The sequence below is a fragment of the Acromyrmex echinatior genome, chromosome 9 (assembly GCF_024713525.1).
Source record: "Acromyrmex echinatior isolate Ae372 chromosome 9, ASM2471352v2, whole genome shotgun sequence".
NCBI lineage: Eukaryota > Metazoa > Arthropoda > Insecta > Hymenoptera > Formicidae > Acromyrmex > Acromyrmex echinatior.
The window spans coordinates 4,555-25,184 of NC_141860.1; the positions used below are offsets into that span (position 1 = coordinate 4,555).

General features: G+C 39.4%; 2 protein-coding genes across 2 annotated transcripts; both read left to right on the forward strand.

Annotated features, from left to right (window-relative positions):
- Nucleotides 1-3,681: 3,681 nt before the first annotated feature.
- On the forward strand, nt 3,682-6,873 carry LOC147908436 (uncharacterized; the record flags this gene model as incomplete). Its single annotated transcript, XM_087409404.1, is given in 3 exon segments — nt 3,682-3,790; nt 3,830-4,534; nt 4,537-6,873. Coding segments are annotated over 3 exon segments (1,339 nt in total), but the record flags the coding sequence as incomplete, so codon positions are not given.
- Nucleotides 6,874-18,995: 12,122 nt separating this feature from the next.
- On the forward strand, nt 18,996-19,746 carry LOC147908437 (uncharacterized). Its single transcript, XM_087409405.1, has 3 exons — nt 18,996-19,058; nt 19,261-19,440; nt 19,519-19,746. The coding sequence occupies exons 1-3, from the start codon at nt 18,996-18,998 to the stop codon at nt 19,744-19,746; spliced, it is 471 nt and encodes a 156-aa protein (XP_087265531.1).
- The last annotated feature ends 884 nt before the right edge of the window (nt 19,747-20,630 follow it).

Sequence of the window (20,630 nt, forward strand, 5' to 3'; positions counted from 1 at the left end):
AGATTTATAAAATGTTTTCACTGTTTACAAGCTATATGGATTTATAGTAAAAAATGTTTCATTCACGAGTGTGTGTGTGTGCGTGTGTGTGTGCGTGCGCAAGCGCGCGCGCGCGCGTGTGTGTGTGTGTGTGTGTGTGTGTGTGTGTGTGTAAACATAACATAGATAATAATGTATGAAATATGTCTACATATATACATATGTATATATGTAGACATATTTGAATAGAAATAATGTATTCTGTCAAAGAATATTTCGATACATGTTTATCAAAATGCACACGTTTTTTTAAAGATGCATTTAGATTGTCAAAGTTTCACTCGACAATCTAGATATATCTTTATTACATGTCGTATCACAGTAGTATTAACATACTAAAAAGTAAACGGACTCTCTTGTGCGCCGATATAATCTACTGAGCTGACCGTTAGGCGTAATGCTGCGCGCGCGATAAAACAACGGCGCGAGACGAGTCTATCCTTGCTGTTACCGCGTCCTGACATCGTTGTCGCGTAACAGCATCATTGTCAGTACTAAGTGAAGTGTAGTATAATAGTTATAGTGTGTGTTTCTTGTGTCCTCGAGATGGGAAAAAAATATGCGACCAAGACGAAATCTCTGTTTGCTAAGAGAAAGAGCAGAAAAGGAGGATGGTTGAAAAGATTAGTATGTTTAATTGAAAAGGATTGTCATAAAAAAAGTAATGTCACATGCTCGGTACCATATATGTGAAAAATTCGTTATATTTTTAAATTACAAATTTAAAGCATCGGTCTCTCTCTCTCTCTCTTTCTCTCTCTCTCTCTCTCTCTCTCTCTCTCTCTCTCTCTCTCTCTTTCTGTCTCCTTTTTCATATTAGAAATCAAAATATTTCGTGTACAGAACGATGGTAGCAAGTATATACATTCATATTGATAACATTCATATTTGTTATCACACACACACACACACACGCACGCACGCACGCACGCACGCACACACGTACGCACGCACACATACACGCACACATACACACAATATGAAGTATATAAAACAGTTCCAGTAACAGTAAAAAAAAATAAAATGTTTTATCTTTGAGTGCTACTATGAATGAATTTCATCTATGTGCTTGTTCAAGTAATAAAATTTTTATTAAAATTGTTATTAAAATTGTGACAGCTTAAAGTAACGTAGAATAAGATTCTGTTAACATCAAAATTATGTCACTACACTTATTGTAGCATCGTTTAAACCACAAAATAGTAAGTAATATAAAAAGCTGAATGAATTGCCAATTGGAGTAGTACAGAAAAAATGAAAGTAGCATTCAAGGATAAAGAAAAATAAATATTCTGAATGGGGACGAAAAATAAAAACGTGCAAAATTAATGTTTAAAAATGATATTACAACTTTCGCCAATTTTGAAATAGAAATGTGGAATTTTTTAAAATGTTTCTTTTGTCTGTTTATTATGAATATAAAAATAATTTAGCGTTTTACAAATCAACAGCTATTAGGTATATTATTTATTTTTTAAATGAAAAATTTTTGATTAATATTGGGTATGGGAATAAATCTCCGCCCTTTTTAAATGAAAAAGATGTGTTTATTTAAACAATTCTATATAAGTGAGTTTATTCAAAGTATGCTCCTTCAGCGACAACTTTCTCCCATCTTTCTGGTAATAAACAGATTCCTCGAATGAAAAAATCTGGTTCTTTTGAAGCGATCCATTCATCAAGCTATTTTTTGATACCTTCATAAGAATTGAATCGTTCTCCAGAAAGGGCCGACTGCATGGATCAGAACAAATGAAAATCTGAAGGGGCAATGTCCGGTGAACAGCGGGTGGGGCAGAATTTCCCACTTTACTCCTTCCAAGTATTTCTTGACCGGTTTTGCAACGTGTGACCTAGCGTTGTCATGTAACAGAATCTTGTTGTCCCATTCCGATCGTTTTTCTTTCAAAGCTTGGTTTAAACGTATTAGTTGTAGCCGATAACGATAGCCAGGGATGGTTTGAGCAGCTCATAATATATAATACCTCTTTGATCTCACCAGATACACAACATAATCTTCGAAGCATGGATATTTCGTTTTGGCGTTGATGGACCTGATTCACCTAGCATCACCTATGCCTTCAAGCGTTTAGGGTTATCGTAGTAGATCTATTTTTCATCGCCAGTTACGATACGATGTAGAAAATCCTTCCTTTGTTATCATTGGCGAAGCATCTCGCAGATGACCAAACGTCTTTCCATGTCTCTCACTTTCAATTTGTATGGCACACAATTTCCTTCTTTTTGCACCATTCCCATTGCGTGTAGACGTTTTTCAACAGTGGATCTATCAACATTTAACTCTTTTGCCAACCTATCGAGCAATAAACACGAATCTTCTTCGAGTAATGCTTGCAATTCTGCATCTTCAAATTTTTTCGGTGCACCTTCGCGTTCTTTGTCACGCACGTCAAAATCACCACTGTTGAATCGCCGAAACCATTCTTTACAACTAGTTTTCGATGGAGCATGCTCACCGTAAATATCTACGAGCAAACGATGCGTTTCACTTGCGCAGCACTTTTCTTTAAAATAAAATATAATGGAGTAAAACTTCCCGCAAATGTTGCTTTTTTGGAATAAATTCCGACATCTTCAACGCAAAAAAAGTTACTCTTTATTACGCTTCGAACGAATGCCATCTATTGGGCTCAAAAGTTTGGATACACCTTTCAAAAACATGTCTTGCCGTTCTATCAAACACACGAGCAATGCTACTAACAACATCTTTCTGCAATGGGTGGAAACTTATTCCCATACCCAATATATATCTCTTAACTTCAATTTTTATGTGAGCTTGAAAAATTCATCTGTCCAAATTTATTGTACCATTCGTCTTCTCTCCAAGCAATACAATTAATTAAAATGTTTTACGAAATTTATATATTATCATACATTTTTTTACATATATACATTTACTTTTTTTGGAGGATATTTTATATAATGGTATATAATACAATACTACAGGATATTATTCTACTTGCATAAATGTTACATAAATTAATAAAATAATCGTAATGTCTTAAAAAATATTATTAAAAAAGATTGCAGACCTTTGCTTATTTTAATATTGATAATTTCATGTTTAAAGCATAACAGTGTATATATTTTGAAATTGTAGTCAAGAATAAGTAGTACCAGATGTATCTAGTTAATAATTGCCAGAGGCGTCAATCGTGCGCTGGCTAATTGTAACGAAATGTCACAGCCGTACATCGTGCTTTGGCTAGTTACAACCAAATGTCAGAAGCGTTCATCGTGGGCTGATAATTTTTTATTTACTGCCAGAGGCATTAATCGAGAGTTACTTTGTTATAAATGCCTGAGGCATTTATCGTACTAGCTCTATGGTCGATATAATTAATTTGTAAAATGCTAACAGCATTTATTAAGAGAGAAATAATTGTTTTTAAATATTATAAATGCTATAAGTGTAACACCATTTAAATCCTTATGAATGATATAAGTAGTTTATGTGTAATAATAATAAAATAAGCAAAGGACTGCTGCAACGTCAAATTGTGCCATTTTTATTTGAAAAATAGTAATATTTATGTAATATACACGATATACTCATATATTTAAAATAACAAAACAAACTGGATTTAATAAAATGTTTTATTAATATCTTTTTTTTTTCAGGACGCACATGCTAGAAACACTGAAGATGAAGGAGGAAGCCCTGACTGTTGTAGAAAGTACAAAGATACCTGAAGATACTAACGACGAATCTATCAGTTGTCAGGATCCAGTGAAATTACTTATCCGGCTTGATGGATTCGAAGATTAGTATTCAAGGAATACAGTGCTTGAAGCAAGTACAGATTTGCACATAAATGTACAAGAATGTGAAAATGACAATACTCTTGTCATCGAAAGCACAGGCCATGTAGGTACTGATCGTATCCAACAGCATGAGCCTGAAGCTAAGCACATAAGTGTACAAGAATGCGAAGATGACAATACTCTTGTCATCGAAAGCACAGGCCGTGCAGATATTGATCATATTCAACAAGAGCATGAGCCTGAAGGTAATCGCATCATGAATTTTGCTTTTTTCAATAAAGAACTGCATCGAGTATTTGATAATCATTCGCAATATCACTGCCGGTTTGAAGACTGGAAACTCGTAAATACTGGTCGAATTGAATTCAAGACGCAATTTTTTTATGAATGCAAATTTTGTTTTCATAAGGCCGACTTTTGGTCACATCCCACAGACTCCACAAATATGGATCTGAACACGGCTATCACAGCTGGAACTATTACCACTGGGATTGGTTATGCTCAAATGGAAGAAATATTTGCAGCTGCAAATGTACCGTGTATGTCGGAGAAAACATATATCCAACATCGAAACATTGTACCCGAAGAATTTGAAAAAACAGCCATTGAAAATATGAAAATGGCAGGCAAACTTGAAATGCAACTCGCTGTAGAGAGCAATAAAATAATCAACAACTATCCATACATAACCGTTGTAGCGGATAGTAGTTTTGGGCAAAGAGGTCATATGGCAAAGATAGTGCCTATGATTCATTTTCCGGAGCTGGAGCTATTGTTGGTTACCGCACGAAGAAAGTTCTCTTTATTGGCATTCGCAACAAGTTTTGTGCGATATGTCATATAGCGGAACGAGAAGGTCTCGAAGCAAAAAATCATAAATATTTTAAAAATTTCGACCGCAACGTTAGTTCTGCACGCATGGAAAGTGATGCTATTGCTGAAGGATTCACACGTAGCATTGCAATGCATGGAGTGATTTTTAGAACACTCATTGCTGATGGCGATAGCAACGTGTATCAGTCCATCAAAAATTGCAATCCGTATCGAGAGCAAATGATAACAGTGCGAAAAGTAGAATTCATTAATCACTTGCTTCGAAATTTATATAAAAAATTAAAAATAGTCGCAGAGGCAACAGAACCAAAGTTGCATAGAAATCGTGACTTTATAAAATCACGAAATATTGTGAAAAACAATATTTCAAAAATTAGAAATGAAATTGTCAGTTTCGTTTAATGTTGTTGTTGAGATTTTTCTCCGTTTTTGAGTCAATGTATTTAAACAAATTACTCGGGGATCGGAGATTAAGTTATGCGGTTAAGGATGCGATTCACTGGAAAGAATGCGGTTTACTGGATAATTTAGAGGAAGGGTAATCTTGAAATCCGGTGCCAAAAAGATCGCGAAGTTTATAGACAAATCTACGTGGATCGGGTTTTGGAATGGTTTTGTAATTAGGAAATGTGAGGTTGACCTCCACTTTACTTAGAGTGTAGACAGTATCGCGGGGTGAACTACCGGTTTGTCTTGGTCTAGCAATTGCGCAAATTTTTGGAAATAGGAGAAAGGATCTTGATTTGAAATAAGGGCCGATTTAATTTGGAACCTCAATCTCTTTTCTCTTTATCTTCGTCCGTCTTTGGTAGGCATGGAGGTTATGCAAAAAAAAGAATTATAATGTTCCGGAGAACCGTCGTAAACGGGGTTGCCACGCTATTGGCAGCGACAGTCGTAACAGCTCTCTGGATATGAGAAAATTATGAATTCTCCGAGGAAGTGTTAACAAACGGGGGCCACGCTATTGGCAGCGACAGTCGCAACAACTCCTAAGATATTCATATATGTACTGGGTGTCTCAGAGCACCCGTACCACCCTTTTAAAAGGTAGGGATGTGTTTGTACAAAAAAATGGTTCAGACAAAATTTGCAGGATTTCGGGAGATCTATCTGATGGTGACCTTGAATTTGACTTTGAGGTCGACCTTGGGCATAACTCAAGGTCAAAGTACCGTTTTACAAATGTAAACCCTTATTCATGACATCACAAATGAAAATAGCGGAAAATTTTACGTCCGAATACGTTATCAAGCCTAGGTCAAAATTACTCTTAGAGGTCATGTGGAGGTCAAGTTACTTTTAGAGCACCCGTACCAACCTTCTAAAAGATATGGATGTATTTGTACAAAAAATAGTTCAAACAATACTAGGTATTTACATAACTATGATGCATCCATCTGCTGGTGAATTTGAATTCTACTTTTAGATTCATTTGTAGTCGTGTACATCGATTTTTAAAGATTCCTAATTATCAAGATCTTGAACAGTCGATGCCGCCTGTGTCAGCGTTACCCAAGATGTACCACGTGGAGGTCACAAGGTCGGACTTACACCTCGTCGGGGTGCTTTTTTAAGGTGGTTCCCCTTGCCGTCACCTTTGTTCGTACGCATGTGTTCAGTCTAGATTTTCGAAGTGTCCTCCACGTGCATGTATGCAGGCTGTTATTCTTCGTTGAAAATCATCCGTCACCCGACGAATTTCGACAGGATCTAGAGACTGAATGGCTTCTCGAATTCTGTTCTTCATGTCTTCTGAAGTCGTAGGTCGTTCGCGGTATACGAGGTCTTTTATTCTTCCCCACAAATAAAAATCCAAAATTGTAAGATCCGGTGATCGTGGTGGCCAGTTATGTGGACCATATTTACCTATCCATTGGCCGCGAAATATGCGGTTCAGTTGTTGACAGACGTGTGGGCTGGACATCCATCCTGTTGAAACCACATATTTAGACGTAGTTGAAGTGGAATATCTTCAAGTAAACGTGGGAGTTCGTTTTCGAGTAAATCGACATACAGAAAACGGTTTAGATTTTCTTCAAAGAAAAATGGTCCGACGATATGCGTATCAACAATTCCGCACCAAACATTGACTTTCCAGATACGTTGATGATCGATTTCTCGATACCAATGTGGATTCTCTTGCGCCCAATAACGGAGATTATGTGTGTTCACTTCGCCGTCACTTTTGAAGGTGCACTCATCAGAAAACAAGATACTTCTATGGAAAGTAGGTAATTGTTGAGTAATCCAGTTACAGAATATCAGTCTTTGTCTATGATCGTCCAATGTCATGGCCTGGTGAAGTGACATTCGATATGGATGAAATGAATTTTCTTGCAAAATTCTACTGATAGTGCTTCTACTTATTCCACTATCTCTTTCTCGTCTTCTTAAAGAATCGGTAGGATTTACAAGAGCAGAAGCAATTATATCAGGTGCCCGTACTGCACGAAGCGGACGATGAATTTGCATTCCTTTATTATAATCCGATTGGACGATACCTTTTTGAATTATCCGCCGTTGCAAACGACTGAACATTGCGCGAATGCGGTGTACGATCGGGATATTCATTTCGCCACATTCTTTCAGCTTCGCGAAAACTTCCAGCCCTACTCAAAACCGACAACATTAACGCAGCTTCTTCGCTTGAGTAAGACATATCTACCTATAAATGAATAATAATCCCTGAATATTGAAGTACCTAAGTACCTACCTACCTAGGTATAAAACGCACCTAAAAAAAAAACCGACAGTTTATAAAACTCTTAAGCGAGCAAAGGGAGAAAAGCAAAACAAACAAGTAAGTTTAGTTCAGTTCAGTTTAGTTGAATTCAGTTCAGTTCAGTTTAGTTTAGTTTAGTGTAGTTTAATTCAGTTTAGTCGATTTACTCGAAAACGAACTCCCACGTTTACTTGAAGATATTCCACTTCAACTACGTCTAATATGTGGTTTCAACAGGATGGATGTCCAGCCCACACGTCTGTCATTGCTCGTCAACAACTGAACCGCATATTTCGCGGCCAATGGATAGGTAAATATGGTCCACATAACTGGCCACCACGATCACCGGATCTTACAATTTTGGATTTTTATTTGTGGGGAAGAATAAAAGACCTCGTATACCGCGAACGACCTACGACTTCAGAAGACATGAAGAACATTCGAGAAGCCATTTAGTCAGGAGGATCTCTAGATCCTGTCGAAATTCGTCGGGTGACGGATGATTTTCAACGAAGAATAACAGCCTGCATACATGCACGTGGAGGACACTTCGAAAATCTAGACTGAACACATGCGTACGAACAAAGGTGACGGCAAGGGGAACCACCTTAAAAAAGCACCCCGACGAGGTGTAAGTCCGACCTTGTGACCTCCACGTGGTACATCTTGGGTAACGCTGACACAGGCGGCATCGACTGTTCAAGATCTTGATAATTAGGAATCTTTAAAAATCGATGTACACGACTACAAATGAATCTAAAGGTAGAATTCAAATTCACCAGCAGATGGATGCATCATAGTTATGTAAATACCTAGTATTGTTTGAACTATTTTTTGTACAAATACATCCATATCTTTTAGAAGGTACGGGTGCTCTAAAAGTAACTTGACCTCCACATAATCTCTAAGGGTAATTTTGACCTAGGCTTGATAACGTATTCGGACGTAAAATTTTTCGCTATTTTCATTTGTGATGTCATGAATAAGGGTTTACGTTTGTAAAACGGTACTTTGACCTTGAGTTATGCCCAAGGTCGACCTCAAGGTCAAATTCAAGGTCACTATCAGATAGATCTCCCGAAATCCTGCAAATTTTGTCTAAACCATTTTTTTGTACAAACACATCCCTACCTTTTAAAAGGGTGCTCTGAGACACCCGGTATATATATATATGTATACATATATCGTTTTGCGTGACGCTGTATGTGTCAGAAAACAACGGCGTAATACGAGTCAATCAGCTGTAATCAGTATGACCCGCGTTCACAGTATCGTTGCCGCGCAACAGAACTGTCAATTCAGTGTAGTGTTTTACGCACAACCATATATATGTATGTGTGCGTGCGGGCGTGCGTGCGTGTGTGTGTGTGTGTGTGTGTGTGTGTGTGAGTGTATTTATATAGTGTTTTGTGTCCACAAAATAGAAAAAAATGTTGTAGCAGAATATTGTCTGCCTTTGGTAAGAGAAAGTTATGAATGCTTTCTAACAAGTGACTCAGTACAATACAGTATCTCATTCTTGTATTAGCGAACAAGATTGTAATGATGCACCGTGTCACACTGTGTCTCTTGTTGGAAGGCACTCTAGAAGAACAAAATTGCTTATTGTGATGTGTGTTTCTTGTTGGAAGGCACCCTATGAAGCCATGGAAAAGGTTAGCATCTTTATGAAAATTCACTTTTCACATTCGTGAAAATATCACTTTTATTTATCATACAAGTGATATAGTTATAACAATAATTTGCGCTTTGTTTAATTAGATCCAATGTCAGAGGCGTCCATCGTGGGCTGATTATTTTTGATTTACTGTCAGAGGCGTTAATCATGAGCTGGCTATAACAAAATGCCACAGCAGTAAATCGTGCTTTGGCTAGTTATAGACAAATGTCAGAGGCGTTCGTCGTGGGCTGACTATTTTTAATTTACTGTCAGAGGCGTTAATCGTGAGCTGGCTAGCTATAACAAAATGCCACAGCTGTAAATCGTGCTTTGGCTAGTTATAGATAAATGTCAGAGGCCTTCATCGTAGACTGACTATTTTTAATTTACTGGCAGAGGCATTCGATTATCAAATTTAGTAAAATACAATTACGGAATCAACTGTAGAATTTTGCGTCTGCAATTAAAGAAATGTGAATAGCATTGTCATGATGGAATCAAAAGCTAATTGCTTGACATGATGGAAACAAAGAAACTAATGAAGAAAAAAAAGACTGAATATCAGTAAATAGCTTCTTTGAAACCTTATAACTTTTGTCTGAAACGTTTTTTCTAAAAACGTTATGTAACCTTATAGCACAAGAATGGCCGTAATTCAATCATAGAAGAGAACGTGAATCATAGGTCAACATATTATATAGTATTTTGGCATACTATGCATGCGGATACAAGTATAATTCACATTTCTTTACGCTTATAGTTATAATCACCTTTATGTTCAGCTCCTAAATCCGGGGTCTTTTTGGACACCCTATGTAATATATACGTTATACATATATATAACATACATTATACAGTCAATAGTCACATGCATAATTTTCGTATGATGCTGTACGTTTATGAAATGTATATAAGTATATCATATTCAAAGCAAAATGTTTTAGCAAATGTATACACTTATAGGTCAATGTATACGTGACTAACAGCAAGTTACAATAAGAATATTTTTACTAAATACATTCTGACTGTGACTTAGATATATCTTCGGATGTAACCATGTATTTGAAATACATGTATATACTGCAACCGCACTCACGAGCGTGGCGCAACTTCGTCGAGCATTCACAGCTATAATTCCTGCCGGCGATCGGATGCCGGGGGGAGTTAAGCGAAACGCGACAAAATGCGTCTTCCTGCGACTACTCTTAGGGACGGCACATAATTACAAAGCGATAGTTGGGCACCAAGCACGAGTGAGCGTGCCACTCTCTCCAGACATTGCAGGATATTTTCTTTATGCTTTACTATATTGTAATGAGCTGCGAATGTCGACGGGCCCTCAATCGGCAGCTCAGCCTCGGAAGTGGCAGAGGGGGTGGTTCGTGGCCGAGGATAACAGATCTCTTGGAGTAGCGAATAGGAGCGAAAATAAAGTATACACGAATTTAAGAGTAACAAGAGTAACCAATATATTAAATGAGTCTTCGACTCACATTTACAGTTAGCGATACAGCCGCGACGATAAATTCTATGTGAGCGCAACAACTGATTTACGAACTCGGCAATGTACAATCTTGATACGACCAAAATACGTGTACTCATTAATTGTGATCATCCATCGACCTTAAGGGCTCTGACATAGAAAACCAAATGGACAAGTAAATCTTACGCTACAGACGATAAAGATGATACGCGACAATAGTACGGCACGGGACTTCGACGTAATATGCAATCCGCGATAAAGAAACCGATAGTAATTGACGAGGCTGTGGCCTTGGCGGACGCCCTGGAATTATCCCGACGACAACAGCCGTTCCGGGAGACGACACGCGTACTTTACTCCTGCGAACTCTAATACACGATCAAACCACTTGCACTCACTCATATTTCCGGTAAACAAATCCGATATCTACGCCTCCCGGACGCAGAACCCGGCGACTGTACAGCGGTTACGTTCGTCTCACCGGTTCCCTCGCAGGTGCTCCTAGCTGGCCTCGGAAAGCTCTCAATCGGTTGACGTCCTACCTCCTCTCTTCGAGCGGGCCACAGCTCAAGTGCTGGCCGCTAATCCTCCCGGGCGCACGCAGGGCTCGTTCTCCCCGCGAGGGGGCCTTATCGCCTGCTTGGCGCGTGGCCCCGCGTCTTTCCGCTACTCGAAACAGAAGCCGCGTCATGTCTATCGCATGTGTCCTGGCGCGCGAAATTCGAGAGATCACTGTAGTCTTTCTCAGGCCGCCTCGTGGCCTCGAGGCGTCTCTCCGGAGCTCTCGCCGTCCTTATAGCGCAGAGTGGCCTTCCTCGTCAGGTCATGCTGACTCTCTATCCGCTTTGCGCCTGGAAGAGGGTGCGATAAAAGGTGCTTTGCGATAATACAAAAAAAAACGTAACGAATGCGGGAAAGATATCACCTGCGTGCGACCCGGGACCAGGTATCGTGCCTCCCGGCGGTCTGTTCTCAGCGGTCGCCTCTGGACTCTCAATCTTTGTCGTGCTTCTTTCTCTTCTTCCCGGTGAGATGGCGTCACTCCGTCAAGGTCGCGGGAGTCGCCGACCTCTGTAACTCTCGGTACGGGAATACACCGAAACGGAAATAAAAAAACGGCAGCGCGGAGCGCGCAAGATATGCGAACGACGACACGGGAGAAGCGCAGGTCCCCCCCCCCCCAAAAGGTGAGAGGACCCAGGACGCTATACTGCACTATTCGGTCAGGCCATGCGGCCCTTGTGACGGACGGAAGATGTCACGTCACAATACGTATAATGTAATAGCACTTTTTCCTTTATTCTCAATATCATTTTAACTTAGGATGTAACATGTATTGTCAGTACGTAAATACATTACACATACGTATGTAGCTATTCCATCTCTTTTTATTATGTTTAATGGGCCTTTTACAATTATAAGCCATAAATCAGCCATAAATAAGAAGTCAGAAAAATGGACTGTGATTGATCAATTTTTAACTTCTGACTTCTGATTTGTAACTAATGACTTATTGTAGAAGGCCCATAATAGAGAGATAGAAGTTATATCATACTTTGCTCATACTTAGCTTTTCATGCAGATATAATATAGACACATTAATGAATAATAGAATTATATTTTATGTGCATTATGATGTACTCACATTACAAAACATAAAATATATTTCTAATTCATATTCACGTACGTGTGTAACTACTTCATCTCTTTTTGAAAATGAACGTAACAAAAAGGTGTACTGATCTTCTTTTTTCTACGTTGAAAAAATAAAAAGAGATTTGTTTTTTTATGTTCAAATATACAGATATTAATGATATATGCTTTTCTATTTTCAATATCAAAATATACATACAACTAACATAAATTAAAGCTAACGAAAATCAAACGCAGATGATCAGACGTAACATCTTAAAAAGATAATCAAACGATACGAATTCTCTGATAAATTCTCATTTTATATGTACAGATATACTCATTATATATATATAGGGTTGGCCATATTCGACGGAAAGATCTTTGAACCTATTAAATGATTTTTAAAATGAACAGCAAAAAATGTGTTTTTTCCCATGATTGAAAAAAAAACATCTTTCCGTCGAATATGGCCAACCCTGTATATGGATATTCATGAAAAAGAATTACATTATATATGTGCAATGTCGTATTCATTTATTAATATTATATTATTATTACTTAAAATGACATTAGACGTAAGGAAAAAGTGCTACTAGGGCTTCGTATCGAAATAGCTATTAAAGTTAAAAATCTGTACTTTATGTATATTATAGATTTTTAATACTAGTGATATATATTGGAACACAGTCTACACTGCATGTATACATAATACAACTGTATTTCTAAGGTCCGATTCTACAAATATAAGATTAACTTCAATTACGGTTTATTTTTTTCTCAATTCTAAAATTGGAAAATTTTTCAAAATAAATTTTACATTTGTGGAACCGATCCTAATACACGTCCCTGCTAAGATGGTAATGGAATAAAAATATCGATAATTAATCGATCGAATTTCCTGCATGATCATATTAACTCAGAGGGCTTAAGCATCTTATACAATGGAAATGAAAACCTGTAATATCGACCTTGATTAACTTCGGCCTTCGCTCCAGCATCTCCTTAACTGCTGGTCTGCAGAAAATCTGCAGACGTAGATTTTGGGTATTATCTATTTGGGTCATAACATTCTTCTGTCATTGAAAAAAGAAAATGGAGGGTTGATGTTTTCTTTTTTTTTCTTATGCGGGATTTATTACATTCGCCCCGCGATTCTTCCGTTTGTTGATAGTATATACAATAATTATAATAATTAATATATTGATAATATTACTCGAAATTGTATACAGGGTGCGTCATCAAAATCCGGACAAATTTTAATTTAAATTTTCCGCTATATTGTGCCTCCATCAGAGGTTGTTGGCGTCGAAAAAGCCTGATGCTTCTAGTAAACAATCATATTCTCAAAATGGCCACGATGTTGAAATCAAGTGCAGAGTATAATCGAAAAGCCGCGATCATCGAAGGCCTACGCGTTGGGCGCTCAGCAACAGAAATAATTTGGTTTTTTGGATACTCGAGATCAACCGTTTATGACGTTGTGGCAAAATATATGGCTTTAGTACAATCCAACGAAGATTCCAGTATGCCAGCGAGGAAGAGTCACTCGAAAGAACGCACCGCGAGGACCCCGTAGAGAGTCAAGCCCTCGAAAGGGCTCAAGCCCTGATTTCGGATGACCCAAGGTAATCGTTGCGAAAATTAGTATCGATTGTTGTGGTGTAAGCGAGTCAACAATGCGGCGAGTCAATTGCCGAGGAGGACTTTCGATACAAATCGTACACATTAAAGACAAATGCAACAAATGCTCTCTGAGGCTGCCAGAACAAACCGAGTTGCTCGCCTCGGTTCCCATTCTGGCCTCCCAATAGCCCAGATTTAAATCCCTTGGACTACGTATGGAGCGTAATTGAAAGAGTCACAAACAAGTCTCGGCATCCCAATGTGACGTCAATAAGAACCGCTATTGAGGCAGCATTCGTCGGCATGGACAGCGTTACATTACAACGTACGTGCGAACGTTTCAGATCGAGAATAGAGGTAGTCATTCAAGCTAATAGGGGATATATCGAATAATTGTGCTCTATAGGGATCCTCTAAGTGCCATGTAAAAGGCTTTTTTGTAATATTTAATTTTTCATTAAAAACATTTTGTTTAAAGAAATTGTTCGATTTGTCCGAATTTTGGTGACGCACCCTGTATATAATAGATTCCGGCAGAAGATAGTGAATTTTGTGCGTTTTTTAATTCTGTTGTTAAATCTTGTGGTTTGACGCTTAGACGCCCATTAATTCCATCGAGTCATGAATAATTTTTCTTAATTTTATTACTTCTGGTTGGCTTAAATCCTTAAGCTCTAGCTGATTTCCCAAACGGGTTTTGTACTCTTGTAAGCGGGTTGTTTGAATGGTTCCTATTGTTTTTACAGTTATATCCGCCGTTGTTAATTTACATTCTCCGTATAGCGCAATTTGTCCCGTTCTTACTTTCATTCTATTATATATTCCTCACGATTTTTACAGTCTATAGTAATTATTTGTTCTATAGTAATATTTTATATAAGGAGTGGAGTATAACCATGCTCCTTGATTTTAGAAGGCTATCTATATGGAATGATTAGATTTAATATATCGCGTGTTAAAATTGCACAATATCTTACCAAAATTATACAATATCTTAGAATTCGAATTTTGCACATACATTTGAATTTCATATATAACGAATTTGTATTTTCGTGGTATATAGGATTGGTGTGTTCGCAAATATAAGTATAGTCAATTTGTTTATATCTTATGCTTAAATCTTCGCGTGTTAACGACATATAATGATGATTTTCGCTATCTACGGCTATTATAGTCTGATCTATTCAGTGAATACATTATCGTGGTCAGGTGTGGGTAATGGTATGACCTTGAATATATCATATTTCGGATAAGAAATTAGAAGGAATTTCAAAATAGTGTGTATATTCGTTCGTCATAATACGCACTGACAGTGATGCATTTTTTCTCAAATTGACTCAAGGATCCTGAAAGAGAAATGGAGTCCTAATGGCAAATGTACTTGAGCTTCTTTCAGGCTGGTTATTATTTCATTTATTGGTGTAATCCCAGGATGTAATCTTCCTTTTTTAACCGTATATTTTATATTTCTTTCTGCCTTTTTTTTTGCTTTCTTCTAGTCGTTGCTATTCAATTATACTGTAACCATGTTGTCTCATATATTGCTACAGTGTGCTGATTCAGTTCATGGTAAATCAAGCCGAGGTTGTTGTGGACGATGTTGAATTTATTGACCGGGAAGTTCAAGATTTGTTGGACTTCATTGAATTTCTTAGCGTATCCTCAGAGGAGGAGAATACAAGAATAAGGGATAGATACATATTAGACATAATTTATATATATATTTTCATCTTCCTTCCATCTTCTTTATTCTATTAGTATTCGATAAATGCTTTTAGGCGATTGATGTGTATGCATTTAATTTTTCATCTCATTTTTTTCTTGTAATTGACAGCTGATAGTTTCTCGATAATTTCGTATGATCCTGTTCATAATGAATTTTAAACGTCGGTGGTCAGACGCCTTGTGCGTTCGACTCGTGATTTACTGTTACGAGTTTAAATTCGCCAGCGCCCTACATAGAGCTGACTTGTTTCGATGAGGCAGGAGGCAATCTAATTACTTGATTGTTTCAGCATCATAGACAAGTTAATATCCAATCCTAATCCTAATTCTAATCTCAATCCCTATCCTTATCCTTCCAGAGCGTGCAGCTAGAGACAAGACGCAAATAAGTAGGCCTCCTTGTGATTTCTCGTGAGCGCGAGACGTCTCAAGGATTCGAAGCTTATCGCGGCAAAATTGCTCATTCCTGCAGAAACGCCCTGCAGGCGCTGCTCGGTTTTTCCATCGGCCTTCTCGGGGCGGCTTCGTTGGATGGTGGATGGTAGTCTATTGCATATACCTTTGTGAGTGAGGTGGCATGTTCGCTCCGACTTCGGGACGGAGCCGACTAATAATAACTGTTCATAATCTAATTTTTTCGATTGACTTCGTCGCAGAGTTTCGTCGTGAAGCGATACTTTGTCTCCTAATTTGAATGAGATAGCTTTAGTGTCTTTAACAACGTATTGTTGTTTGGCGGTTAGTTTAGCTTTAATTATATATTCTCTAGCGATTCGATTGGTTGCCCGCAGTCGCTTTTTTAACTCCTTGGCATAATCGTCATAACAGTACATAGGATTTGGAGATTTTGTCAGTGCAGAAATACGTTACTTGATAAAAACTAGTTCGAATGGAGTATACCCTGTTGCTGTGTGTGGAGTAATGTTGTATGTGAACGTGGCGTATGGAACCCATTCATCCCAATCTGTTTGATCCGCGTTAATGTAATGTCGCAAGTATTCTGCCAGGGGTGGCATAATGAGAGCTTTCTAATGCACCATTGCTTTCAGGATGATACGCAGTTGTCTGTACTTTACTGATTTTTAATAGTTTACAGACATTTTTAAATATTTCACTTATGAAGTTTGCCCTGATTGGTCAATACTTTATCAGGTATTCTATATTCAAAAATAATTTTGAGTGTAAATTATTTTGCTATTTCGGCGGCTTCTTAATTTGGGTATAGCTTTACTGAATTTAGTGAGATTATCTTGGACGATCAATATATATTTATTTCCATGACTGCTCAACGTTAATGGACCGATGATGTCTAAAGCACATTTGTCAAAGGGTCGTCGAGCCGTATCTGTAATTTCCAGACGCCTTTGATCTCCCTTTTAATTTGTTTTTCTGGCATGTTTCGCATCTCGCGATATAATTTTCTACGTATTTAGTTAATCCTGGCCAATTGTGTTTCAATCGAATGTGTTTAATAATTCTTTCCATTCCTTGATGTCCTCCTAAAAGTGAGTTGTGATATACATAAAGTATTCCTTGTTTATCTACGTCGTTATATTCATTTTATATTATAAAAATAATAAGGCTCAATAAATTTAAATAAATGAAAGAATAAAGGGCTACGAGCCTAAAAATCAAACAACAAAATAATGCTCTACATTAAACTGTTAAAAAATAAAATAAACAAGTCATGAAATTTAAAAAAAACGTAAAATATAATTTAATAATCAGTGAACAAGAACAAACGTTTCGATCCCTGTTGGATCATTTTCAATGTGAAGACAAGATAAAAATAGATATAACGTAGATAAAATATATATAAATTAAATAAAATTCGCATACGGACGCAATATCAACTATAAAACTCGCTCTGAATTGAAATTGAGAGAAAACCAAATAAACGATTGACACCAATGTGTTCCTCCGAACTGTGCGTGTGCAAAAAGACGAACATGTTTCTGTTAGCAAGTACAAATTGTAATAATAAATTAACAAATAAAAATAATAAGAAAAGTACAATCAAGTCGCAAATAATAAAGAAAAGGTACAAACAAGATCGCAATTAATAAAATTAAATTAATAGAAAGAGACGAAAGTTATTTTTGATATTATGAGAGACATGTACAAAAGAATTATTAATGTTGATAGAGAAAGGTAAAAAAACCATCATTCGTATATGTATTGGGTCATCTAAAAAGTATCAGCTAAAAAGTATCTCGTCTGAATTAAAGGAAGGGAGACAGGCACTCAGGAAGGCTATTAGGAGGTCGAAGATGAACCTATGGCGGGGTCTTCTCGATACTCTCGATAGGGATCCCTGGGGCATGCCGTATCATATAGTGCTCGATAAATTACGGATGGGCGCGTCTCGAATTGTCGAGTCTCTCTCTCCAGGAATCGTGCGGGAAGTGGTCGATACGTTATTCCCGTCTGGTGCGGGGGAGATGGGTGTTGCCGCCTCCCCCGTCCAATGGGATGACGCCTTGGCCATAACTGGCGAGGAGATTGGGGCCGTGTTCACCAGAATAAATCTTGGTCGGGCTCCTGGTCCTGATGGGATCATCGGGCGTGTCATCAGGAGTACGAGTGACATCTTGGTCAAACGTTGGATGAGCTGCTTTACGGCATGTCTCAGGGAGGGAGTGTTTCCATCCAGATGGAAAATGGCGCGACTGGTGCTGCTCAAGAAGCCGGGGAAACCTGATCGGATGTCGTCTTACAGGCCGATCTGTCTTTTGAGCGAGGCAGGAAAGTTGCTGGAGAGGGTTATCAGCAACCGATTGACGCAGTGTCTGGATGAGTCTGGGGGTATCTCGGAATCTCAATTCGGATTCAGATCGCAAAGATCTACAGTAGATGCCATTTGGAGGCTTCGTGCGATGGTGGATGATGGGGTGCGGGATGGGGGGAGGGTGTTGGCCGTGTCTTTTGACATAGCCAATGCCTTCAACTCCCTCCCGTGGCCTGTCATCAGGGATGCGCTAGTGGAAAAGGGGGTTCCGGGATATCTCCGACGAATCCTGGATAGTTATCTGTCGGACAGATGGCTGTCCTATATGGACAGGGACGATAGATACACGAGATCCCCTATGATGCGCGGGGTTCCTCAGTGTTCGGTCCTGGGACCGACGCTTTGGAATGTTGGATACGACTCCGTTTTGCGTGTCGGCTTGCCGCTGGGTTGTTCCGTCCTATGCTACGCGGATGATATCCTTTTAGTAGTGAGAGGGCCGTCCTTACGCGAGGCGGTTGTTAGGGCGGAATTGGGAGCGGCTGTTGTGGTCGGGGCGATCAGGCGGCTGGGCCTCGAGGTGTCGACGGGCAAAACGGAGGCCGTGGCATTCATGTGGGGGGTACCGAGTGCAAGTATCAGAATAGGGGATGCGAAAATCGAACTGCGCTCTTCGATAAAATACCTGGGATTGATGATAGACTCTAAGTGATCCTTTAGAGAACACTTCCGCCGAGTCTTTCCCAGGGCTCTGAGGATGGCAGCGGCCATTGGTAAATTAACGGCCAATATTGGCGGCCCTGGGGAGTGCAGACATCGGGTATATGCCAACGTCGTAATGTCTGTCGTCTTGTATGGGTCTCCTGCGGGCACAGGCGGTTGCGAGGGATCGTACCATTCGACGCTAGACTACAAAGACAGCTGGCACTTAGAATTATAAGGGGTTATAGGACTGTTTCCTGTGAGGCATTACTGATACTCGCGAGACTGATCCCGTTTGATCTGATTACTGATCGTCTAAGGCGATCCTACTTGAGGCGGCGAGCCCCATCGAGCGAAATGGCTTCATCGCTCCCAGGATGATGGGCCTCATTCGCGACGAGGAAACGGAGAGGTCTGTGGTTAGATGGAATGCGCGGCTCGAGGAGCTTCCTCGAAACGCACCTGGGGCTGCTGTTCGGGGGGTTATCGTAGGCAGACTGGTGAGGTGGATGAGGAGGACTCATGGTGGCCTTACTTTTAGAATGACCTAGGTCATTGTGGGTCACGGATGCTTTGAGGTCTATCTATACGGGATTAGAAAGGCGGAGACTCCAATTTGTCAGCACTGTGGTGCTGCTATTGACAATGCCGTGCATACCCTCCTTCACTGCCCCTCGTGGGAGGTGGAGAGAAGAAATCTGTTCGTGGCTCTCGGTTTTGATCTAGATCTAGACCGAGAGTATAACTTGGTGATTGGGGCCATCATGGGCTCCTCCGAAGCCTGGACTGCATTCGCAAATTTTTGAAAGACAGTAGTTAGAAGAAAGGAAGAGGCGGAGAGGAATCGGAGGGAGTTGATGCTTCCTCCTGTACCTTCTGTTCCTTCCCGAGGTTTCACCTCTTCATAGTGGAAATTTATCATTGTAAATAATGTATATATATGTATATATTATGTATATAGACGGACTGTTAAACTTGTATATAGTACTTGTACATATAAATGACAGAGTTGATATGAGTTCGGTAGTGTGAGATAAGGATAAGTATGAAAGGATAAGTCTGTATGCGAAGGAAGTGTTTGGGAGGAGGAGAGTGCGTGTGGAGGAGACTGATGGGATGATGAATGAATGTGAATCTGAGTGCGCGAGGAGAAGCAAGGAGAGATGTTGATCAGATTGAAAGCTAGTTTCTCGGCCTCGGGATTATGCCTCGGGTTACTGAGCGATTCCTGTAAAGTATCTTCGGAAGGTAGCGTCCCGGCAGCTCCCGAAGCGCTGGCCGATCAGTGTCACGCGTATAAAAGGCGCAAACTGGGAGTAGCTTACAAGGATCTGACCGATGATCTAAATCGGTACCGCGGAGATTGAGGCGCCCGTGGGCAATTGCTCAGTCATGGATAAGATCATTACGAGGGCAGTGATTTGAGCCGCATACTGGCTAGGAATCTTTGGTCCCGACGGGTGAGCGTTACAACTCGAGAACCAGGCTGCTTAACTGGTAGAGCATGGATAGTCGCTCACTCCAGTGAGTTGCTTGCCGGGACCAACATCGCGCAAGCGTACTGGTAGTCGCGTCATAGACGTGATTGGATGTATTTCAATCTTACGCCTATGGGGGCCGTGCGAGTTAAACACTTCTGCAGGTACCGCACATTAAACTGCAAGAATGAATTATTTGGTCGTCCTGATAG